Below are 26,627 nucleotides of genomic sequence, written 5' to 3' on the forward strand. Positions count from 1 at the left end.
ATCAGAATGTATGAATGTACATCCTGTGACTGAGGGTGAGCAAAGAAATCAAAATATCAACCGACTCATCTTCATCCGTCTCCTTCCTAACTTGTGGTTCAGGTTCTGCTGCTGGAATCAGTCCCTGAGAGACTCTGCTCTCCTTTCACACTTCCTCCAGTTTCTCTAGACTCACCTGCATCTGTATCGCAATAAAAAATAATAATCTGTACACACATTTAGACTTAAGGAAATTAAGATATTTTCAGTAGCTAAATATGCAGGCTTATTTTATATTACTTTCATTCTATTCGCATTCAATTGTGGGCTTTGTGTATTTACTTAGTTTTAATGATTAGAAAAATAAAATGGGTCACTGCTACTTTTGAGCATAGAAAATGGTTATATTGGAACTAATGCTTGCTTGTTCACACATTCTGTTACAGCAGCTCACCTGTTATTTCCATACCGACAGCAGTAATCCCCTCATCACTACTGGCTCCTGGCTGTGCTTCTGACACTAAATCACATTTTAAAAAATAAATAATAAAAAAAAAAGATTTCTTCTGACTGAGTGTTACGTGGCAGGGAAAACGTGAACCCAAAGTGAGAACGACAGAGCAGACAGCTGGCAGATTTAAACCAAGCAAGGCTTTATTGTCAGAGTCTACAAACTAACGAATATGTCAACTTAGACCAGAACTCACTAACGGGGGAGGCGCACGCCGGCACTCTGCACCTGGGGGATCACGGCAGCTGCAGCCAGGAACGACACCGCGTCCTCTTCAAGGGGCAGGTAGACCGGAACAGGGGTGCAGTCGGGCTCCTGGAAGTCCGGCGGTCCGGAGGGCGCGTCCTCGAGCCGCAGGACGTGCGGCTGCGTGCGTCGGCGGCTCCTGGGGAGGGCCGGGAACGGAGCTGGTCCGAGGAGGAGGCGGGGGGGTCCTGTCCTCTTCTGAAGGACGGCTAGCAAGAACCTCAACCGGAGGTTTGCTGGGGGGATCCAGGTCCTCTACCGGGGGATCCATGTCCTCTACCGGGGGATCCAGGTCCTCTGCCGGGGGATCCAGGTCCTCTGCCGGGGGATCCAGGTCCTCTGCCGGGGGATCCAGGTCCTCTGCCGGGGGATCCAGGTCCTCTACCGGGGGATCCAGGTCCTCTACCGGGGGATCCAGGTCCTCTGCCGGGGGATCCAGGTCCTCTACCGGGGGATCCAGGTCCTCTACAGGAGGACCTCTGGTGGTGTCTGTCTGGAGGCAGCAACAATGAGCCATGTGGGGCCCGTCTATATACTGCGCTGATGACAGAATGAGATGCAGCTGAGTCGGTGCAGCAGCTGCTCTGCGTCTCTCATCAGGGAACCGGGACACTGAGAGGCTACAAGACAAAGTTTCCCATTTATCATCATGCTACTATGTAAATTCTATAATGTTATTTGCCACAACGCCACACAGTTCATTGACTTGATCATTAACTTGAACGGTGGTTTGCAGGAAAAGTTCAACATCTTGTCGTACCTGTTTCTACTGATGTTACGCTGGAGCCAGTTTGCTGGACAGTGCCGAGCTTTTGGAGAGGAAGTGTTCCGAGACAGTGTCTGGATCCCTGCTTCGGCATGCCCAACAATCACGTGACTACCGAGAGCGAGGCCTCGTTACGTCACAGCGTGTGTTGCGGTGCTCATAGACTGTATATGGCGGTGTTTTGCGGGAATTATGAAGGGGTTGGACATTTCAATCTGTCCAGGTCTGAAAAGGGTCTGATTCACTCCTCAAACTGTGGGTTTTTGGGAGGAGATTAAGCTGGTACTTTTGTCAGAGAGAGAACACATTTAGGTAGAATTAAGTTTAGATAGATTTAGTTACATTTCATACACTAAATAACACTCATGGATACATACACATAGATTCACACATACACAACACACATTCATTCATTCATAGAAACACACTACACATATAGTAGAATAGGTTATAGATAGGTACATAGAGAGTAGTTTGAGTGGTTGAAAGAGTGTGTTGTGAGTTGTGAGAGTGCAAGGTGTCTACCTGAGCCCTACCTGTCCAGAGGAGAAGACCCGCTCACCTACTGGGCATCACGTCAAACTGTATCCAAACCTCTTCAGGATGGCCAGAAAATATCTCCTCATGCCAGCAACATCTGTACCTCTATACACACCATATGTATGTATATCTATATATACACACACAATCTCACCTATATATATATATATATATATATATATATATATATATATATATATATATATATATATATATATATATATATATATAGGTGAGATTGTGATGCTGTGATTTGGTGGTGATAATGTCGTGTAATTCAAACTAATGAGTTTATGTTCCAATTCTGACATCTACATTGTCTGATTTCAGGAGCCCAAGTTTGTAAAACAGCCTTGTGTGTTTTCTTGTCTACTGTAAAAGTGTGTCCACTGAATGTTTCCCACCTTATGCCTCCTTTTGTATTGTGTTCAGAAAGAGATGTAAGATGGATGTGTGTGTTGTATTCTGTCCACTGTAAAGAATAAATGGAGATCACCTCCAACTAGATCTACGTGTCAACTGAAATCACAACGCAGAGAGAAGATACTGGCTCCATAAAGCCCCAGTCAGATAGCAGGTATCATGAAGGTGGTTATCAATGTTCTTAGTTCACCAGGTTTTCTGCTTCAGACACAAAGTGGATGTTTAACGTGTCATTTGACTGGTCTTCTGCAGAAAATGAACCAATCATGTGCAGCTGGATGTTTTAACCCTCCTGTTGTCTTCATTTACAGGCACCAAAAAATATTGTTTCCTTGTCTGAAAAAATCCCAAAATTCAGAAAAAAAATTCCCCAAATTTCAGAAATTTGCAAAACCTTCAGGACGAAAATTCCAATAATTCCTTAAAAGTTTCCCTTAAAAGTTTTATTTTAAAAAAATCCCCCAAATTTGGCAAGAATTTTTTAAAAAATATTTTCAAAAAATGAAGAAAAATTTTCCAAAAAATCCTAAAAATATCTAAAGTGATTCCATATATATATATATATATATATATATATATATATATATATATATATATATATATATATATATATATATATATATATATATATATATATATATATATATATATAAAAATTATTTTCTTTAAGAGTATTCACATAAAAATCAACCAAAATCCAGTGAAATTCACTGGATTTTGGTTGTTTTTTCGTGAATGTTCTTAAGAAACATTTTTAACATTTCTTTTTTCCACCAAAAAATGTTCAAAGATTTCCCAAAAATGTTGAAAATGTGGACATCGGAAGTTTCACTGTGAAAATATATATTTTTTTCCACATTTTCAAACTTTAAACCAGGCCAATTTGACCCACAGGACAACACCAGGGTTAATGTAAAACAACAAGGAATGCAAACATTTCTGAAGTTAAAGTGCTGCTGCTGCTGCAGATGATGCAAGACAGAAATGTTGGTAGGAAACTGTTCATTTTATATTTATTTTACCAATAAATGCAGCTGCACATTAGAGTTGTTAAACTTTATTTAAACATATTGTATTTGAGTGCATTTATTTCTGTCCCATAATGTAGGATTTCTGTTTAAAGTTTGATCAGCTTAAAGCGAAATCAATGATTAACATTCCCTGGAATAAACACCAACAGAATAATTCATTTTCTAATCTGCAGCATAAACAGATTTGGCAGCAAATCAGGACCAGATATGAAATCAGATTTATGCAACCAGCTGAAAACGTGTTGGTCTCCATGGCAACGCAATGCATACAGCGTTCATTCAGTGGGCTCAGAAACACACAAATCAACAGATCAAACAGATTCCCTCAGCTGAGAATCTGCTTCAAAGAATCGTCAGTAAAAAGGAGACGCTTCTTACGCCCGATTTAAATCTGAAACTCTGAACAGAACCTGCTCTGGACCATTTAGCATCGGTTACCATGGAGATCGACCGTGGTGATACTGAAAACTATGACCCTGTATCTGTATAGTACTCTGTTGTGTGTTAAGCCTCTTAGACTTTACAGCACGAGTGTGTTAGATTAAAAAAAAAAGTAGGTTCTGCCCTCGGTTTATTCTCATCACATTATGCCATGAAATTTGTCCTAAATGACTCAAATTACCCCAAAGACACAAAAATGATTCAAAATGACGAAAAAACATCCAAGCTGATATAAAATTTGTTGAAAATGACCGAAAATGATTGAAAATGACTCGAAAATTGTCCAAAATAACAAGAAAATTGTCCAAAATGACTCAAAAATTGTCCAAATGACAAGAAAATTGTCCAAGTGACTCTAAAATTAATCCCAAACAACATGAAATTTGTCCTAAACTAGTTGAAAATTAGGTTTACTACAATATCTTTAGAAATAACTTTCAATTTCAATTTTACTGAATTGTTTATATAATATTTAGGAAAATCTTTCTCTCAAAATGCTGTGTGGTGTTTGGTTGATTTTAGGCCTGAAAACAGTATATAAAAAAAGGTCAACTATGATACTTAAAGTCCTGCTATTATATACTGACCCTGGTAATAGTTTGCAGTGAGACGAAACAAAAGCAAAAATGAGCCCGGATGGGAAAATGATTAGAGAAATGTTTGTTGTAGTTTGTCTGATCTTCAGAGAGAACTGGAAGTGAGATTTCAATACTCAGATACTCAGAAGTGACAATTTTGGGATCTTTTGTCTTGTTTAATCATCACCTTTCAGATTTTAACTTGGAACATGTTTCATATTATCGCTGCAGCAGTAGAAGTGTAGCTGGAGTAAACCATCTGTAGATCTATAGATCTGTAGCAGTAGAAGAGTAGCTGCAGTAAACCATCTATAGATCTATAGATCTGCAGCAGTAGAAGTGTATCTGGAGTAAACCATCTATAGATCTATAGATCTGTAGCAGTAGAAGTGTAGCTGGAGTAAACCATCTATAGATCTATAGATCTGTAGCAGTAGAAGTGTAGCTGGAGTAAACCATCTATAGATCTATAGATCTGTAGCAGTAGAAGTGTAGCTGGAGTAAACCATCTGTAGATCTATAGATCTGTAGCAGTAGAAGTGTAGCTGGAGTAAACCATCTGTAGATCTATAGATCTGTAGCAGTAGAAGTGTAGCTGGAGTAAACCATCTGTAGATCTATAGATCTGTAGCAGTAGAAGAGTAGCTGTAGTAAACCATCTATAGATCTATAGATCTGTAGCAGTAGAAGTGTAGCTGGAGTAAACCATCTATAGATCTATAGATCTGTAGCAGTAGAAGTGTAGCTGGAGTAAACCATCGATAGATCTATAGATCTGCAGCAGTAGAAGAGTAGCTGCAGTAAACCATCTATAGATCTATAGATCTGTAGCAGTAGAAGTGTAGCTGGAGTAAACCATCTATAGATCTGCAGCAGTAGAAGTGTAGCTGCAGTAAACCATCTATAGATCTATAGATCTATAGATCTGTAGCAGCAGAAGTGTAGCTGCAGTAAACATCTATAGATCTATAGATCTGCAGCAGTAGAAGAGTAGCTGCAGTAAACATCTATAGATCTATAGATCTGTAGCAGTAGAAGTGTAGCTGCAGTAAACCATCTATAGATCTGCAGCAGTAGAAGTGTAGCTGCAGTAAACCATCTATAGATCTATAGATCTATAGATCTGTAGCAGCAGAAGTGTAGCTGCAGTAAACATCTATAGATCTATAGATCTGCAGCAGTAGAAGAGTAGCTGCAGTAAACCATCTATAGATCTATAGATCTGTAGCAGTAGAAGTGTAGCTGCAGTAAACCATCTATAGATCTATAGATCTGTAGCAGCAGAAGTGTAGCTGCAGTAAACCATCTATAGATCTATAGATCTGTAGCGGTAGAAGAGTAGCTGCAGTAAACCATCTATAGATCTATAGATCTGCAGCGGTAGAAGTGTAGCTGCAGTAAACCATCTATAGATCTATAGATCTGTAGCGGTAGAAGAGTAGCTGCAGTAAACCATCTATAGATCTATAGATCTGCAGCAGTAGAAGTGTAGCTGCAGTAAACCATCTATAGATCTATAGATCTGCAGCGGTAGAAGTGTAGCTGCAGTAAACCATCTATAGATCTATAGATCTGCAGCGGTAGAAGTGTAGCTGCAGTAAACCATCTATAGATCTGCAGCAGTAGAAGTGTAGCTGCAGTAAACCATCTATAGATCTATAGATCTGCAGCAGTAGAAGTGTAGCTGCAGTAAACCATCTATAGATACATAGATCTGTAGCAGTAGAAGCGTAGCTGCAGTAAACCATCTATAGATCTATAGATCTGCAGAAGTAGAAGTGTAGCTGGAGTAAACCATCTATAGATCTATAGATCTGTAGCAGTAGAAGTGTAGCTGGAGTAAACCATCGATAGATCTATAGATCTGTAGCGGTAGAAGTGTAGCTGCAGTAAACCATCTATAGATCTATAGATCTGTAGCGGTAGAAGTGTAGCTGCAGTAAACCATCTATAAATCTATAGATCTGCAGCAGTAGAAGTGTAGCTGCAGTAAACCATCTATAGATCTGCAGAAGTAGAAGTGTAGCTGCAGTAAACCATCTATAGATCTATAGATCTACAGCAGTAGAAGTGTAGCTGCAGTAAACCATCTATAGATCTGCAGCAGTAGAAGTGTAGCTGCAGTAAACCATCTATAGATCTATAGATCTGTAGCAGTAGAAGTGTAGCTGCAGTAAACCATCTATAGATCTATAGATCTGCAGCAGTAGAAGTGTAGCTGCAGTAAACCATCTATAGATCTATAGATCTGCAGCAGTAGAAGTGTAGCTGCAGTAAACCATCTATAGATACATAGATCTGTAGCAGCACCACTCTGAACTCGTCTGCTGGGAAGAGTTGAGGACAGACGGAGGAGAGCCACAGGAGGAGGGCTGTATTTTCAAATTCTGTCATTTGTTTTTGCCCTTTTCCAGCTTTCTGCTTCCTGCAGCTTCATCTCCCTCCTTCCACAGCTTCCCATGTCACACTGGGAGATTTCTGTAACTTTCCAAAACCAACAATCCAACACTCACACCCACATCTCTGAGCTCTTTTTTTTATATTCCAGCAGAGAAGCACAGCCACTCTGTAAATGTCTTCCTGAAACTCTGCTCTTTTGTCTCCATATTTAAATGAAATCACCTCCTCCTCCTTTCTTTATTTCAGATGTAGTAGAAGCCGACAGTTTAACTGACGCCGTCTCAGTTTATACTCTGGAGGTTTCACAGATTTCTCTTTTTCCACTTCATGTGACACTTGAAGCTGCAGCTCCTCAGCAACACTTCAGCTCAACTTCACTTCAATCAGCATCTTTTTTCTTCTCACTTCACTCATATTTAATGTTCAACTTTAATCAGATCTGGTGATGAAACTGCTGCTTGTTTTAGCTCCTGTGTTCAGACTCACTTCAACTTCTGCTGTTTGGATATTTTATTACAGCTGCTAAAATGTTGAACTCCCTCAACTTCAAGGCTTTTTTCTGTTTTTTGCTCCTGTCACTGTGTGCTCATCATCACCTTCATGGAAACAGCACAACCAGAACTCAAAAATGTCACCAACACAATTATAATCCCATAAATTATCATCATCTATTCAGTCAGTGTAAACCAATCATTCTGCCTGAGAATTTTCACATCTTATAGCTTTCTTTAGTATCAGAGGAATCCAATGATATGCTGGAAAATTTGTCAACAAAAATTAAGTCAGAAAAGGTTGTTTGATGCAAAAACTAGACTAAAACTACATAATATGCAAAAAAACTATGATGGATACCAACAAAATGTACCAATCATGATTTCTATCTCTGAAATGCAAGCAGTTTCTGGCCGTTTATTTGCGCCATTTACATTTTTGCTCACTGTGATTATTAACAAAACTATGACAAAAAATTGTTGGTTGATGCAAAAACTACACACAGAGCAGAAAACTACAATAAATAACTAAATATCATTGTTAAATAGACAAAAGTACCAGTTACAGTTTTATCTCTGAACTCCAAGCAGTTTCTGGGCTTTTTTTTTTTTGCTTCAGTCACATTTTTACTCACAGTGGGGCCATTTTTCACTGCAATATAAAGTCCTATATCTCTATGGAAACATAACAGCCACAAGTAGAAGTAGAAAAAAAACTACAAAAATGTCTTCTGTGCATGTTGGCACACTTTTAATGCCAGACATTACAATACACAGCCTGCAGTTAACCTGAAAACTTTCAAAACAGTCGTGACAAATTCAGAACAACTGAGGGAGCAACCAGAGGTGCATATTTTTTTTATTTATTTTTTTATTTCTACATAATCTGGTTTGAGCAATGAGTTCACACTTGGAAAATGTTTAAATAAGATCCATAGAATAAAAGGATTTTTAATGAAATATCCAATCAAATGGTGCATCACAGAGGAGAAGTTCGAGAAACACTTGAAAAAAAGATTCTTTCTATTTCAGTTTCTGGCTTCGATAACGGTGCAATTTTTCAGATGATTTTTTGTACAATACAAAAACTCAAAGAAACAACTAAAAACAGAACCTAATATCCAAATGTTTTATACTCGGTTAACTCCCTAAAGAAGAAGAAAATCACCCAAATACACCAGATTCTTCTCTACATGCTGTGATATTTGTAACCAACCAACCTGTGGAAAAGGCTTTTACTTTGAAGGATCTTCCTGACAGATGTTTCCTGTTTTTATGAGGACACACACTCACTATTTATTCTCAGACATTTGATTTGTCTAAATGGGATCTTAATATCATGTTTCCTTCACTTCAGAGGACGCTACTCTGACTCACGCACATTTCCTGCAGATTGAAAAAAAACTAACAAAAACAAGTTGTTTTTTTTACTCTGAAATCTAATTATTTGTGTTATGGGGATTTTCCTTTTGTACCAAGAAGGAAAATATCTTCCCACAATGTGACTGTGAACAGATTATTGCCCCCCAGACAGGAGTGATACCGTTTGAACTCCCACCTTCAGATCATTTCAGGCTGACTCTATTCCTGTCCTGAAATGAAGAAAGCTGCAGACAGACGACAGGAAGCAGCTGATCGATGCTCCGACGAGACTCATTATGATCGACTGCTGTAAACACGACGGCACTGACAACGCTGATGAAGGTAAAGAGTGTTACAAAACCTAACATGGAGGGTCAATAATGCTGAAGGAAAGTTCAGTCGTTTTTATTGATGAGCAGAAAGCAGGAGGAGACAGAAAACAAGACGTGGAATGATGGAATGATGGAACGATGGAACGATGAAACGATGGAACGATGGAACGATGAAATGATGGAATGATGGAATGATGGAATGATGGAACGATGGAACGATGAAACGATGGAACAATGCAACAATGATATGATGGAATGATGGAATGATGGAACGATGGAACGATGGAATGATGAAATGATGGAACAATGCAACGATGATATGATGGAATGATGGAATGATGGAACGATGGAACGATGGAACGATGAAATGATGGAACAATGCAACGATGATATGATGGAATGATGGAATGATGGAACGATGGAACGATGGAAGGATGGAATGATGATATGATGGAATGATGGAAGGATGAAATGATGGAATGATGAAATGATGGAACGATGATATGATGGAATGATAGAATGATGGAACGATGGAATGATGAAATGATGGAATGATGGAATGATGGAATGATGGAACGATGGAACGATGAAACGATGGAACAATGCAACGATGATATGATGGAATGATGGAATGATGGAACGATGGAACGATGGAAGGATGGAATGATGATATGATGGAATGATGGAAGGATGAAATGATGGAATGATGAAATGATGGAACGATGATATGATGGAATGATAGAATGATGGAACGATGGAACGATGAAATGATGGAACGATGATATGATGGAATGATGGAAGGATGGAAGGATGGAGGGATGAAATGATGGAATGATGAAATGATGAAATGATGGAATGATGGAATGATGGAAGGATGAAATGATGGACCGATGGAATGATGGAATGATGGAATGATGGAACGATGCAGGTCTGTTGTGTCTGTTTCTGGTTTTATGTCTCTAAATTATCCAGCAGGTTTGGTGCTGGGAAATCACTTTTGTAATTTTCTACAGTAAAGTTTTCTAGCATTAATGTACACACATTTTATTTGGCTTTTTAATGTTTAATTGAGGATATTGGTGGGAAAAACAAAATTATCAATAATATAGCTCTAATTATAAAGTTCATTTTAACAGTATAATATTTCAAAACATTATGCAGTGAATTAGAAGGGAGAAGGGAAAGAAGGGAGGAGGGAAGGAAGGAAGGAGGGAAGGAAGGAAGGAAAGGAGGAAGGAAGGAAGGAAGGAAGGAAAGGAGGAGGGATGGAAGGAAGGAAGGAAGGAGGGAAGGAAGGAATGGAAGGAAGGAAGGAAGGAAGAAAGGAAGGAAGGAAGGAAGGAGGGAAGGAAGGAAGGGAGGAAGGAACTTGAGAGGAAAGGAAGGAAGGAAGGAAGGAAGGAAGGAAGGAACTTGGGAGGGAGAGAACTTGAGAATTCAAAGTTCCAGGTTCCTGTTTTATTTTTCTACTTGAGACATTCTATTCAGTCTGTTTCTGTAATTCTTCCAGGAGTTAACGGAGAAGCTGAATACCACTCCTGTGCTCAGTGTGGAGGTAGTTCTGGTTACCTTTGGCTCGGTGGTCCTCCTCTTTGGGACACTGTCCTCCTTCCCACCAGCGTCTCTTCAGGATCTCCAGCCGGTTGCTCTCCTGCATCTGGAGGACTCCCAGAGTGATCTCGTCTCTGAACGGAGAACCTGACGAGAGAACAGAAGCAGAATCAGCCTCCAGTTTCTAAAACCTCCACTTGGTTTGGATCATCTAAGCTTTTTTCTGATCTGTTCAAACTGATTTTAATGTTTTCATCGCTGGTATTTCTGGTAAAGCCTCACAGTAATGGTGTGACCAGAGAGTCAGACGCTATCAGGACCTCAGATGTTCATCTGGCACCACAGCAGATGGTTTTGGCAGCAGATTGTACTTTGAATTTCCACCAAAAACCACATCAGAGCTGTCACCATGAGCAGTAGAGCTCAGGACCTGCATGGTTGCTTTAATCAGACTGGATTATTAATATTTTAAAAACCAAGGTGTCTGTTTGCCTTCAGGTGGCAGCTCATTTAGGATTTGCAAACAAATAAACAGATCAATTTTATGACAGTTGATGTGAGATTTCAGCCAGAATTCAAAAGATAAAGAAATGATGAATCCATGTTCCAGTTCAGAAAGTGTTCGTACGAGAAAAATGAACCATCTGAACTTTAAAAGGCATGTTATCCTAAAAAAGAAGCCAAAATTACTCCATATATCAACCAGAAATAGCAAAAACCGATTGTCAGATTTTCAACTTTCTGACGGTCCTTGAAAAGTAATCGTGTGATCTATGGTTCTGTCAGGAATATTAATCAGATCTAGGCTTAAAATTATGATGTTTTATCAAAATAACCTCTTACTCAAAATCCACCTCTTTTTTTGTATGAAATTCAGTAAAAAAAAACAAAACAAAAAAACAAGAAAGAAAACATTTTTATGCTCCTGAGGCCGTTATCCTGACCCAGCGGTGACCAACAGTCATGTGACGAAACATTTTGATTTTTCAGGTGAACTGCAGGCAGTGTTCAAGATTAAAATATACAATGAAACTAAATTAAAGGACACTAAATGTGAAACATTGTAGAGCTAATGTGCAGCGTATTTTGTAGAGGTGGTGAAAATGTTGAAATTACAACATCGGAGCTGCAGTTTTTTTCTACTGCAAGTATGAAAGGCTGACAGAAAAATGTTCTGCATCTCAGTTTTGGGATTTTAAAATTTAAAAGAAATCATGAAAGAATCATGATTTTAAAGAATAATTTACTGTTGACCATGAAAGCACAGCATATATCCAAGATTAGATTTTATCGTAAACATTTGTAGTTTCTATTCATGTTAGCATCATGCTAACTCATAGCTATAGTTGGAAGCTGTGCTAAGAAGCCATTTTTATTTAAATGAACATATTCAAGTTGGGGGCTGCACAGTGGTGTAGTGGTTAGCACTTTCGCCTTGCAGCAAGAAGGTCCCTGGTTCGCGTCCTGGCTTTCCCGGGATCTTTCCGCATGGAGTTTGCATGTTCTCCCTGTGCATGCGTGGGTTTTCTCCGGGTACTCCGGCTTCCTCCCACAGTCCAAAAATATGCTGAGGTTAATTGATTATTCTAAATTGCCCATAGGTGTGAATGTGAGAGTGCTTGTTTGTCTATATATGTAGCCCTGCGACAGACTGGTGACCTGTCTAGGGTGTCCCCTGCCTTCACCTGAGTCAGCTGGGATAGACTCCAGCTCCCCCATGACCCTAGTGAGGATCAAGCAGTGTATAGATAATGGATGGATGGATATTCAAGTTGGGTAGCATGAAAGAAAAACTACATTTGTTTTAACCAACAAACTACTGGAGGTCCTCAGTTTACGACGTCCTCGACCTACAGCGTTTCATCATTAAAGCAGAACTGGTTAAAGTGGAACTAGTTGACGAGCGGAGCGGATGAATACGTCGTCACACGGCGCTATCAGATGGCTTTGAGTGAGACTTTATCTGGTTCTCTGCTGGTTTATTGAACCTTCACACAGGCTACTGTGGACCGTAGCCAACGCCAGAATAACTAGAAAAACCCCATAACTTAGCTCCAGAATTAGCTGCCGTTCCCAGCTCTCTCTACTGCTGACTCTCAGCCAATCAGAGGTGAGCTAACTAAACATGGCACGTTCACTGACATTAGGTAAATCTGGAACTGAACAATAAACAGTTTCCAGACCCCGTCTCTACATGCGCTCTTAAATAATAATTCACATGATTTCTTGATGAGCTTTTCGACAACAGCAGTTGGTGTAATAATGTGCATTACAACCTCCTCTCATGGCTCTGCATCAATAAGAAAATGAAGCTGCAACAAGCCTGGATTTTAAAAAAGGAAAAGCATTTTACTGGATAAATAGTTGTAATAAAACACTGAGTTTTTATTGAATAGTAAAAGCCACAGCTCACCCTCTCACCTCCTCTCACTTTATTTTATGACATTTTGCTTACAGGGAAGTCGTTCTGACAAACTGATAAACGTTACGAGAGCAGCCGCATCTTTTATACAAATCAAACATGTTGCTGTGTTCACGCTGCAGACCTCTGAAGGAGGAGATTGGTTTCTCAGACCAGTTACTGTGCTGAACAACCAGTCGTGTCTCCTACAGATGATACGATGAGCAGCACTTAGTGGGAAATTTAATGTTTTTTTAATTAATATTAAAGGGTTGTGACTCCAGAACAGCTCATTTCTGTTGGAAAAGTTGTGGTTTCTGGAGTCTAGTGACAGACAAATGCGTCTGTACCGGGTTGTTTACTCAGTAAATATTTACTGGGCTGTTGTTTAGCATGTTTGTTAGCTTGGAGGCTACTAAGGTGGTATAAAGTACACACAAATACTGTACATTTTTTGGGTAAATTAGGGTAGAACTTACTTTACACATTTAATATATTTCAATACAAGAAAATATTGTACTTTTGTCAACACTTATGACACATTTCGTTGCTTTACATATTAAGATGAATACAAAATAGAATTAAATTATGACAATTATAATATTAACATTTTCTGACGTTATTATTATTATTGCTGCTGCAATTATTATTAGTAATATTGCGATTGTTGATTAGTTTTGCTGTCCTTTTTTTAAACGTTGCTGTTGTTGTTGTTGTTATTATTGTCATTATTGTTATAACTACTCCAGTTAACATTAATAGTAATATTTCTTTTGTTGTCATTTATTATATTTGTTGTTGTTGTCATTCTTTATCTTTTTATTATCTTTATTTTTTATTGATATTGCTAATCATTTCTATTATAATAATTACAACATTAAGACAAAACTTTATTGATCCAAATGCAGGCAGTAATTTACAATTAGCAATAAAATCAATAAGATCTACTTCTTCTTTACCAGCTGCAACATTAAAGTCGCAATAATTAAACTGAAACATGAAATATCGCATTTGGTATTTCAAGCATATTTAATATTCAGATTTTTGTGCACACTTTAAATGTATTTTAGTTGGAAAATTTAAGAAATCATAAAATGCTCTTAAAGTAAAGCACAGTTATGTTTTAATGGTTATATTTAGGTACAAACAACACTTATTAAGGTTGGAAAAGTTAGAGCAGATGAGGAAAAAAACTGAGAAGACATCATCACCTGATCCAGATTCAGGATTCGCAGGTACAGAAGGAGGTGAGTTCAGTTCCTGAGTCTTTCTCAGATTATATTCTAGCTGTCATTAATATTTCGTCCTCTCCGGCTGTAAATCATCCGACTTCCATCCTCGCCACCTCTCGTCCGTTCATCTTTCTCTTCATTCCATTAAAAAGCGACACTGACTTTCCCAGAGTGACGGACAGCAGGGAGTGTTTGAAGGTAGAAGATAAGTGAAGACACCTTTTACTGGTTTGATCCTTTCATACTTTAAAGAATCCCAGCGATCCTGACATCCCCGTTCTTTTCCTTCTTAACTAAACTGATTTATGACCCTTTTCTGTGGAAATATAACTTCACTCTGAGGCTGGATATCTTCTGGCAAGTTTCCAAAAGAGAGATTAATGTCAGGTTTTTTTTTTTTGTTTGTTTTTTTTTTTGTTACAAATGAACGAACACCATTTAAGAAATGAACCTTCTCTCTTCTCAGATTCAGATTCAGATTCACTTTATTGTCATTGCAACAAGTGCAACAAAAGGTAAGGTGCAGGCCATACAGTGCAAAATCCAATATATATATATATATATATATATATATATATATATATATATATAAAAGCTTTGTAATAATAAAAACAAAAACACAAAATGACAAGATGGATTTAAATTAAGAGAGAAACTTTAGTTCGTATATATATATTCGTACTGTTGAAAGAGTCCTGCAGCTGCTGAGAAGCACCATCTGGCCACATCCTGATGGTCTTAGTGAGGGTGGGGGTGGATTTTCGGTGGGGGTGGATTTTCGGTGGGGGGTGCATGTAGGGATTAATTGTAGGGAGATGTGGTCCGACCTGCCTAAGTGTGGTGCAGGTCTGGCCCTGTAGCTCAGCTTGATGTTGGTATAAACCTTGTCCAGTGTGTTGGCTCCTCTTGTTGCACACTTTACATGCTGGTGGAGTTTAGGGAGCACTGATTTTACATCCATGTGATTGAAATCACCCGCGATGATGTGCACCGCGTCTGGATGTTGGTTTTGCTGCAGGCTAATGTTGTTGTGTAGCAGTCCAAGGGCCGCGCTAGCATTAGCATCCTCCTCCACCTCTGCTTATGTTTCTGGTTCTTAACCACATCATTTACACTCTTTCATGAATTAACCCTCGTGTCGTCCTGCAGGTCAAAATTGACCCGTTTTAAAGTTTGAAAATGTGGAGAGAAAAAAATAAATAAATTTCACAGTGAAACTTCTGATGTCCACATTTTCAACATTTTTGGGAAATCTTTGAACATTTTTTTGGTGGAAAAAAGAAATGTTAAAAATGTTTCTTATGAACATTCACAAAAAATCAACCAAAATCCAGCAAATTTCACAGGATTTTGGTTGATTTTTCTGTGAATGTTCTTAAAGAAAATATTTGAAGTTTTACTGATATATATGGAATCACTTTAGATATTTGTAGGATTTTTTGGAAGATTTTTACAAATTTTTTGAAAATATTTACAAGAATTTTCTTGCCAAATTTGGGGGATTTTTAAAAAAATAAATCTTTTAAGGGAAACTTTTAAGGAATTATTGGAGTTTTCTTCCTGAAGGTTTTGCAAATTTTCAGAAATTTGGGGAATTTTTGTTCTGAATTTTTGGATTTGTTTCAGACAAGGAAACAATATTTTTTGGTGCCTGTAAATGAAGACAACAGGAGGGTTAAACTCCAGGCTTTTAGTTCAGTTCCAGCCTCATTGTACAGTTAGTTTGAATTCACGTATTTATGCTCATTCATTAAAGATGAACACTGAAGGTAAAAACTGCATTCCAGACCTTTTAATTATGAACTAAAGCTTTTATCTTTATAAGCTGCAAGTGCTTTTTTTCAGTAAAATGAATTACCTGTTGTTGACTGAACTAAAGGTCCTGATTTAAATCATTTTCATGGATACAAGCGGCATGTCTGTCTATATGCTTCTTTCTGCATTGCCTGGATTGCCTTAAATAAGTCTTTTTGATCTAATTTTGTGTTCTATAACATCAGGCAGACTTATTTTAAAACCCACTTACTGCACTGCGATGGCAGCCAACTTTTCTTGTTTAATGCAGAAGCGTCCTGATGTCTGGAAAGTTTGGCACAGATTTGACAGGACGTTTTCACAGAGCTGCCTCTCCTCCTCAGTCTCCCACTAGAACTCAAGCCTCCTTTAATCCCGTCCTTCCACACCACCCACTCCTGCTGACGGCTTTTTGGGGAAACCGCTCAAGTTAGGAGTCGATGATGGTTGGCTTGGATCTAAACTCAAAGCCAAGGAAGGGATGTGGGATCAGCTAGAAGTGAAAAGAAGTTTAGCTTGTTTACTTCCTGCACCTGTCTTTCTACATGTGAATCTGTGTAATTACAACAGTCAAGCCAGTCAGATGTTTAAGAGTCATGGTCATGATACATAAAAATCACTCTTCAGCTTGAACCCTCCAAACTCCAATACCTGCTGGATGGTTTGAAAACAGTTTCTTTAAAATACGATCTTCAGAATGACACTATCTATGACAGCAAGAAACTTTAAAACAGAAACAACCATTGGATTTTCTACTTTCCAACTGTCCATGAACACATCATCAGCGATGTGCAGCTTCAGCAGGTAAAACACACAAACAAAAATAAGCAGAAAATAGTGATATTCCATCAAAACCAACAAAAAAAGAGCACACAAATCAACCATTTTCTCTAAATTCTGTTATTAAAAAAAAACAAAAAACAAAATGAGCTGCTCCTGAGAAGCTGTGACTGACTTCGCTGTGACAAAAACTGGGGAAGTTTTGGGCTAAACTGCAGGCAGTGTTTACACAGAGCAGAGAGAAGAAGATAATGAAGACTGAGAGGAAAATAAAACAAAGCGGACCAACGAAATCAGCAGAATGGCTCAGAAACAGTGAATATTACTGATATATATGTAATAATTTTACATATTTTTAGAATTTCTTTGGAAGATTTTTACCTGTTTTTTGAAAATATTTACAAGAATTTTCTTGCCAAATTTGGGGGATTTTTTTTAAAATAAAACTTTTAAGGAATTATTGGAATTTTCTTCCTGAAGATTTTGCAAATTTTCAGAAATTTGGGGAATTTTTTGCTGAATTTCTGGATTTTTTTCAGACAAGGAAACAATATTTTTTGGTGCCTGTAAATGAAGACAACAGGAGGGTTAAAGCTCTATGGAATAATTACCACCTACATGTAGTCACGATTGTTGTTTCTTTATATTGTGGTTAAGAATGAGTAAAAATGTAACAGGAGCATTAAATAAACACCCAGAATCTGCCTGCTGTGTGGAGTTAAAGCAGCTGAAGTTCTCATGTCTAAGCTGCTGCTAATCTCCCTGTCAGTCAGCTTGGTGGACACGGGAGACGACGTCCACCAGAGACACCCGCCTCATTCTGCTGCTTCCATTTCCATCAGTTAACCGACAGGCCGCTCTCCCAGAAAAACTCCTCGTCTTTTCCACCGTCTCCCCGCTGCTTCCTCTCCCCTCTCCACATCTGTTCCTCCTTCCTCCATTAACTATGCTAATCTCTGCACTAACACTCATCACCAGAAACGAGTCGGAGGCAGATGACGAGGCGAGGCCAGACGCCGGCTGAAGCAGAGCCGAGCCAAATTGGAAACGGGACGGATTTAATGTGCCAAGAACAGCAGCTGCACAAAGAATATGAACTGGTTAACGGCCCAAAAAACAGAGACGACGCACGACGAGCCGGACAAAAGGCAGCGCAGCCTCGATGTGTTTCCGACGACATGTGATGCGACGGCAGACGGTGGTAACTACTGTTCACAAGGACAGGTTAGTGCTCGCTTTGTTTCTGCTGGGGACACCTGCGATCAGGTTTTTAATTTGTGTAGTGGAGCTGAAACGTCCAGAAATGCTGACATGGGACGGCCTGATAACAAGGAGGCACATTTATACCACGCCACCAGTCCAAAAGCACCTCTAAGACCACCAACAAACACGGCGCTACTCGCTCTACGTCCCTTTATCGTCACAGTCTGACTCCCTAAATGTAGACTAATGTACTATTCACACGGGATTAGTATGACCTGGGAACCAATGGTGATCTGAAAAAATGTGGAGGATGTCTGTGATCTTAATCCCATGTGAATGCTCCATGTCTGGAATTTGTAAAATAAAAATTCCACCATAAATTCCCTCCCATATTTCACCAAACATGACGTCCTGTGGTAATACTAGTCCCATGTGAATCTGCATGTCAGTGATTGGGGGGTATTTTAGTCGTTTTTATTGTTTTCTACCTCTTTCATGGCTGAATTCTGGAGGGTGTGGTGGAAATCATTGACAGCATTTTAGGAGCAAATGCAGCAGTAGGCCGATACACAACAGGCCTATGGAGCATTCACAGAAACGGCAAAATCAGATCAACAAGAAGAGGTAAATCTGGGAGGATATAGAGATGGATGACATGCGTAGCAGGATGTTAAAACTACGACCACCTCCGAGCATCACTGACAGGACTACAAGAGTCTAACATTTAACTTCTCTCTGCATCAGAGCTGATTTTACTACACTTAAAGGTTTCTGCTGCCTGACGTCGATCCATGTTCAGCTGGAATTGATTTGCCACATCTTTTAACTCTGGCATCGACTCGACCCATGTACCGATGTGTTCCGCTTCACATGAGCTCCCGTGATATCAGCTTAATACATTTCTACAAACAGACAACAACAAACGTAACAAGAAACGCTCATGGAACACACCGCGGGCCCTGGCTTTAAAGGAAGCAGCAGAGCAAACAGAGCAGGAACCACTCAGATCCCTACAGGAGAAGGACTGATACTGCAAAGTTAAAATACTCAATCACAAGTTTTAAAAAGCCCACTGAAGTGAACACAAGCAGCAAAAGGTAGCTAAGGTATTGCAGCAGAAGTGCTGATTTGGTCCCTCTGAATGATGCATAATTAGATTATTAACAGTGAAGCATCAGATCAGTCTGAGGGTTTCTCAGAGAGAAGAAATAGCAGAGTTCTGATACAACATTTCAAGAAGTTTCTGAGGAAAAAAATCCCTATTTGGTGGAGATGTTACCGACTAGTACATCAGAAATAGAGTGGAAGAAGCCAAAAATGTTGGAAAGCACTGGTTGAAAGAGTTTGTTCTGTTCTCCACTGTGTAAAATCTGGATCTTTAAATGCTGTCAGATGGATGTAGTGGAGGAGAAAGTTCTAGATTTCTCTCTGAGATGCATTAAAGAGGAAGGAGACCGTAGCAAAACGTGGAAACATGTCCACAAAATGAGACTTTTTGAGCGGCATACCTTCAAGCTCGTCAAACTCCAAAAAAACAGAATCGTCATCCTCACTAAAGCAGATTTATCGAGTTCATTTTCAGCCTGTGTAAGAGTCGCTATTGTCAGAGAGCTGCTCTGTCATCACTGAGCTCGCAGGTCGATTCTCAGCACATTAGTCAGGAGCTTGCTGTGATCAGACACCAGGGATCGGCACCGTGGGGCCTCTAGCAGCAGCTTGTTTGCCATCTGCTGTTTGTCTTGGCATTAAACGGTGCGTATTCACATATAGCAGAGTCTATTTTGGTCGGCTCTGTGACTGAAGCACACAGCCAGAACCCCTCCACTCACCCAGCGGCATGCCGATGCCATATCCCTTGGTGTCCAGCAGCCCGCCGATCTGCGTGAGGTTGCAGTTGAGGCTGCGGTAGTACTCGTTCATGGTGCTCTCCATCAGGAAGGCGTACTTGGAGTTGAGGACGCGGGCGATGCCTTCCTCGGTGCTCTTCACGAACACGCTGGGCTGCTTGGAGTTCATGTAGTTCCACATCCGCTGGTACGTCTGGTACCGCGAGTTCTGGAGGATGAGGAGGAGAAAAGAGGTGGATGAGGCAGCACTAGGAAATAATATAACTTTTCTGTTTATATTGTGTTTAAAGATGCAGTTTAAACCTGTAAAACCCACTGCTGCAAAAATACAACATCAGTTTTATTTGATTATTATTTTTTATTATTTATATCTAAATAAACATATATTATTTTTGCAATTTTTGCTATATTCAAGTTTTACAGATTTTATATATATATATATATATATATATATATATATATATATATATATATATATATATATATATATATATATATATATATATATATATATATATATATATATATATATATATAGCGGCTGTGGCTGATGAGTCCAGTGTGGGAGTGGCAGTCTCGACCGCATTGGCTGCAGGTGTGGCAGGTTGAGGTGGCTCTGGGAGTGTACGCCTTCCGCTTAGCTCTCTTTTCATTGGCTGTGGTCTGGATCTTTTCTTCTCAGGACTTCAGCTGTTTGCGGAGGACGCTGCGCCATCTGCTGCGGTCAGCTGCTACATCTTCACAGCTCTCTGTGTTGATGTCCAGGGCTTTCATGTCATGCTTGCAGATGTCTCTGAAGCGCAGTTGAGGGCAGCCAACAGTTCTCTTGCCAGAGGCGAGTTCGCCGTACAGGATGTCCTTGGGTATTCTAGCATCTTCCATCCGATGCATGTGGCCGAGCCATCGCAGCCTGCGTTGTCTGAGCAGCGTGAACATGGTGGGGAGACCAGTGCGTTCCAGGACCTGGACATTGGCCGCCTTGTCTTTCCAATAGATGCCGAGGATGCGACGACGACGTCCTGACACAGCACGTTGGTCTTTTTCAAGCTGATGGTCAGTCCAAAGTCTTTGCAGGCCTGGGAGAATCTGTCCATGAGGCACTGGAGTTCTTGCTCAGTGTGTGAAGTGACAGCGGCGTCATCAGCAAAGAGCATGTCTCGGATGGTTGTCTCACGCACTTTGGTTTTTGCTTTCAGCCGAGCCAGGTTGAGAAGTTGACCGTCAGATCTGGTGCGTAGGTGCACCCCTTCTGTTGCAGTTCCAAAAGCATGCTTTAGGAGCAGGGCAAAGAAGATGCCGAAAGGGGTGGGAGCAAGAACGCAGCCTTGCTTGACTCGAAGGGGTCTGATATGCTGCCCTCATATTGGATGGTTGCCTTCATGTTGTCATGAAAGGATCTGATGAGGCTGTGGAGCTTTGGGAGGATGTTAAACAACCCTTCCCTGCTGACCAGGTGGAAGGCCTTGTTCAGGTCAATGAAGGCTATGTAGAGGGGCTTGTGTTGTTCTCTGCATTTCTCCTGTAGTTGTCGAAGGGAGAATATCATGTCTACTGTGGAGCGTTCAGCACGAAAGCTGCACTGAGACTCAGGGTGGACGCGCTCAGCAAGTTTCTGATATATAGAATTTTTGCTAATATTTCTATATTTTTTCTATTTTTTACTATATTTTTATATATTTTTTCAATATCTTTTTCTATATTCGGATTTTACAGATTATATGTAGAAAATTTTTAGCTGCATTATTTATATATAAATAAATGTACTGTATATATATTATTTTTGCACATTGTTTTTTCTAGATTTGGGTTTTACAGGGTTAAATCCGTTGATCCCATTCAGAACCACAGTGTTTCCATCTTGACATGCTGCACATATTTTACTGTCCAGTTTAGCAGCAATGTTGTATTTTAATACTGAATCCTCAGAACAGAACAACAAAACCTGCCGAAGGGTTTGGATGAAATCTTGTCTTTAAAAAAATGACACCATTTATCAACTCCAGAAACACTGAAAGCAGACTCTAATGCATCATTCCACTGGAAAATCTAACCAAATCCTAGCTTAAAATCTGGATATTTCATTAAAGTCTCTTCATCTTATGTGTCTTGTTTAAACAAGCACCAAACATAAATCATTTTTATTAATCAGATTCTGCAGAAATGAAACAATCCTGAGCTCCTCCATTAGTGACTCAGCTGCAGCCGTCGATCACTGAAGGGAAAATTCAGGGACTTTTCAGTTAAATTTCAGTCTGTGAGCAGCACAACTACAGAAAACGAATTAAAACTCTCAGCAGTGAAACACCTGCAGTGGGTAGAGCCTGTTTTCCAGGTCTGGTAACACCTGAGGGAACCTGGAGAAATGCTGATGTCAGACTGGGACTTTTTTTTGTTTGAAATCAAAGAAGTTCAAGTTTTGTCTCTGCCTTTTAAATTATTGAAGCCATTCTAACTTGGTCAAACTGCTTAGATGACTTCCTGAGTTCTCTACTTCTAGTCATGGTTGTGCTGTTTCCACAGAGCTGCAGGACTTGGTGGGCTCAGCTTTCACTGAAATATAGCCACTAAAAAATATGATAGGAGCAAAGAAAACCCAACAAAACACCCAGAAACGGCTCAGAGTTCAGAGGGTAAAGGACAAGTCAGATGTTCAGACTCTGATTCTATCCATGGCTCTCAGCTTCAAACCTGTTGGTTCCTACTGAGGAGAAACTTAAAAATATATAATTAAATTTTTACAAAATGGCTCAAAAAGCTGAAAATTGTGTATTTTTGAGGAACCTCTTTTTAGTGGGGGACTAATCCACATGCGGTGCTCTGGAAAGTATTTGAGAAGTGCATGACGTCATTAAAAGATCTCCTGCTGAAGCTCAAACGGTGAAAAGCAGTATGTAAATATGGTGCTTCTTTGAGTTTCATGTGTTAATGTGAGGATATTTGCAGTTTCTTTGTCACTCCACAGCATAGACTGTATAGAAAAGAAGCTGCAGTAACTGTGACACCACCCACTGCAGTCAGGACCACCCTTAACTCAGAATATCTTGATTTTTTTAAAAACTTAGCATAATGAGTGAGGGAATGGTCTGGTCGAAATCTTGGACACTACACCCGTCCAAACTAGAAGCAACTTGTCAACCACAAGGTAGTCCACCTTAAAACAAACCTGCTTCATCTATTTTCCTCTAAATGGGACCATAATTTACAAAAACAATACAATGCATGATTGAGAGAGGCTTGAAACTAGCAGTGGAGACCATGGACTTGTTAGGAAAATGTTTCCTGAGGTCACCAATCAACTTAGAGGTGTGGACATTTTCTCATAGAATTCAATAGAATCAGTCTTCTTATTGCACCCAGAGGAGTCGCCCCCTGCTGGCTGTTACATGTTAACGGCATCACTTTTCACATCTGGAAGCTACATCCGTCTTTAATGGACGATCGATGCTTCACTCACCTTTTCTGATTTTGACTGGAATGTATTTTGTCCTCCAAAGGTCGGCCTGACAGAAGAAGTTTGAGAACCACTGATTTAGAGCAATGGTCAGAAATAGCTAGAGATCATCCTGTTCCATCTGGTACCACGGACTCATGAAGACCCACCTTTCACCTCCCTAAGGTCAACAGTAGATGAATTTCCAGTCCTCCAGTCTTACTATGAAGAAGGTCATGGTGGAACCTCCAGTCTTACTATGAAGAAGGTCATGGTGGACCCTCTAATCTTACCATGAAGAAGGTCATGGTGGAGCCTCCGTGAATGGTGCCGTACTGGATGTTGGTTTGGTCGGCCAGGTCGTCCGGGGACTCGATGGGAACCTCCATCCTCTGGACGGTGAGGAATGCCGCCAGGTTGGCCGTGTAGGATGAGATGATGATGAGGGTGAACGCCCACCTGGAGGACCAGAGAAGAAGAAGAAGAAGAGCAGCTTCAACCTTCATTCATCCTGAGCGTCTCTCCCTCCTCCTCCTCGCTGCTTTCATTAAGGCAGCAGGCAGATGGAGTTCACTGCAGGAGACATGAGGAGTTTTAGGTAAAAACCATCAACCTAAACATGAACCCAAGCAGGACGCCTCGGCTGCACAGGAAATGAGACGGAAGTGATGAGGAGGGAGTCAGGGAGGGAGGAGATGAGAGGGGGAGGCAGAGCAGGTGAGACAGAAAGAAGCTCAGCGAATACGAGAAAAGCAGAATTCATCCTCTGGTGACTCCACTTAATTATAACAAGCGAACCACAACATTCCTCATGGTGTAAGAACAACTCTGGAATAACATCAGCTGCAGGTGTTTGGAGGGAAGGAGGAGTAATTATGAAATAATTCCATCACATAAATCTTTGTTTTTATGCGACTGTTGTGTGTGCAGTAAAAACTAGTGAGAGCTAATGAGCTCTGGAGCTGTTTCCTGTCATTATACTGAACTAGGTGAACCATCTGCAGCTTCATAGTGAACAGACGCGATAGCGGCAGGAACGTCCTCGTCTCACTCTAAAACAGAGCAAATGGTGGACAAAGATCCATCACCAAAGGAGGTTTTGTGTCCCATTTTTGTCATTTTGTGTCTCATTTTGTCGTCTTGTGTCTCGTTTCGTGTCTCACTTTTGTCATTTTGTGTCTCGTTTTTGTCATTTTGTGTCTCATTTTCTGTCTTGTTTTTGTCGTTACCAAAATCACTTGCTTGTTTTTACAACATCAGGGTTAGGATTCATGCCCATTTTCTGCCTGTCTCTGTCCACTTTCTTCCCTCTGCTTCCTCTTTCCCGTTGACTCGTGAGCATCCCGGACAGCTTGCCGGCCAACGAGCCTCTCAGATGGACGGACAGACGTCAGGATGTTGCAGCTTGTGCCGCGGCCGTCGTGAGTTTTTCTGAGGATAAGCGCCAGACGAGGCTGAGAGCTGTCAGAGAAAAGATGCTGATGGCCCCTCCAGTCCCTCCAGTATCACTCCACCATCTGTCCAACTGCAGCTACTGGGACTGAGGGAGGAAGAACTCGGAGCTTTACTCAGCTGAAAGCACTGCTAGAACCATGCAGAAGGAATAATTACACTGTTAAAGCCCTGCATTTAAAATACTTATCACTCTAGGCAGTAAAAGCTGACAGTAAATGGGCCTCTGAGGCTCATAAAATACACTATATGATTAAAAATGGTCTCCTTTTTATCATCTTGGGCCTCATTTTTGTCATCTTGTGTCTCGTTTTTGTGGATTTGTATTTCTTTTTTGTCATCTTGTCTCATTTTTTTCGTTTTGTGTCTTGTTTTTGTCGTTTTGTCTCGTTTTTATCGATTTAATATTTCATTTTTGTCATCTTGTATAATGTTTGGCGTTTTGTGTGTTGTTTTTGTCATCTTGTGTCTCGTTTTTGTCGTTTTGTGTCTTGTTTTTGGTGAGCTGGGATCTTACTTTCAGAATAAGAAAAACTACGACAACAACAGACTTCCTGGATGAATCCATTATTACAGATTACCTGTAAACACCCCCATGTGTTTTGTTCATAGAGCTTTGAACTGGTCCAACCTGACAGACACTGCGAGGTGTAACTCCTCTCTGCTCTGTAAACACTGAGGGATGCAAAATGAAACATGACTAATTTAATAGCGATTAATCTAAATTAATCCACAGCAACCCCGTGATTAATCCCATTAAACGTTTAATAGTTTGACAGCACTAGTTTAAACAGAAAAGATGATGCTTGAAGGTGCAGGTAGCTACTGGTGTAAATCTACGAACCAGACTCCGCTGACGCAGCGGGTGGACAGCGCACGGGGCATGATCTCTGAGCCCTGCTGCATGAAGCCGCCCACTGGGAACCACAGGCTGTTCCCCAGCGTGTACTGGTTCTCCAGGATGTCCCGCCGCTCCCGCAGACATGGATGAGGGTTGTACCACTCGTAGGGACTGAGCCTGGAGGGGGAGGGAGAAAAAACGCCGTTAATAAACCTGCAAGAACCAGAGACACACCTGTCCTGCAGCTGTTTTATTCCATTTACTGGTAAACTGACGGCACTTTTATAGAGCTGTTGGACCTCTGCAGCACTCCACACAACACTCTGCTGCTGAGGACTCTTCTAGTAAGTGGACTCTGTGAAAACATATTTCATGTTGAGCACTCAGGTAGGAAAAAGGTGAGAAAGACGGATAAAAAGAAACGCTGTTTAGATGCTCGACTGGAGAGTTTCAGTCATTTCAGTGTTTGTGTGAACGACAAAATTACAGGTAGAAATAGAGAGGAAGATGACAGAGAGACGTACTCTTACTGAGATGAAACTTCAAGAAACAACAACAAAATGAAGCAGGACAAGAGCAGCAGATGTTCCAGTTATTCTGTCTTTTCCAAACACCGGACAGAGAGACTTATAGCGTCTTTATTTAACCCCACAACCTGCTGACAGGCTTTCAAGGCATGTTATCTTCACAAACAATCACTAACATAGAGCCATTAACTCTAAAAACAGAAAGAAATGTCTGATTTTCCACTTTACAACGGTCCTTGAACTACTCATCTGTTTCCATACACAGCCTGCAGTTAAATACAAAAGTCATAGAAGTTTTGTAACATGACTGTTGGTCACAGTTGAATCATTAATGACTTTAGGGTTGCAACAAGGAGTGCAATTTTGGTTTTTTTTGTGCATTATTTTTTGAACACTTTATTTATATATTTTTTTCTTTATATTACATTGGCATTTGCAATAAACAAAGAACAAATTCCATTCGCCCACC

The 26,627-nt window shown here is 40.2% G+C and overlaps 2 protein-coding genes across 4 annotated transcripts in view; both read right to left on the bottom strand.

Annotated features, from left to right (window-relative positions):
* LOC111567355 (glutamate receptor ionotropic, kainate 5-like) overlaps window positions 1–26,627 on the bottom strand; it is a 320,960-nt gene that overhangs the window by 17,709 nt on the left and 276,624 nt on the right. For both annotated transcript variants that reach the window (XM_055018245.1, XM_055018246.1), the window contains exons 16-19: window positions 25,635–25,808; window positions 23,632–23,797; window positions 19,891–20,116; window positions 10,670–10,798 (exon numbers count right to left, since the gene is read on the bottom strand). In XM_055018245.1, coding sequence (XP_054874220.1) covers window positions 10,670–10,798; window positions 19,891–20,116; window positions 23,632–23,797; window positions 25,635–25,808 — 695 coding nt within the window. The remainder of the gene's footprint in view (window positions 1–10,669; window positions 10,799–19,890; window positions 20,117–23,631; window positions 23,798–25,634; window positions 25,809–26,627) is intronic.
* On the bottom strand, window positions 612–1,877 carry LOC118470150 (uncharacterized). Of its 2 annotated transcripts, none has more exons than XM_035947330.2 (2): window positions 1,497–1,877; window positions 612–1,348 (listed from the first exon to the last, which is right to left on the bottom strand). In XM_035947330.2, the coding sequence occupies exons 1-2, from the start codon at window positions 1,594–1,596 to the stop codon at window positions 765–767; spliced, it is 684 nt and encodes a 227-aa protein (XP_035803223.2). In that variant the 5' UTR covers window positions 1,597–1,877; the 3' UTR covers window positions 612–764. The 2 variants fall into 2 exon arrangements, with proteins under 2 accessions (XP_035803223.2, XP_054874222.1); XM_055018247.1 differs by having other exon boundaries at window positions 612–1,356; window positions 1,497–1,864.

The sequence above is a fragment of the Amphiprion ocellaris genome, chromosome 15 (genome assembly GCF_022539595.1).
Source record: "Amphiprion ocellaris isolate individual 3 ecotype Okinawa chromosome 15, ASM2253959v1, whole genome shotgun sequence".
In the NCBI taxonomy this organism is placed as follows: domain Eukaryota; kingdom Metazoa; phylum Chordata; class Actinopteri; family Pomacentridae; genus Amphiprion; species Amphiprion ocellaris.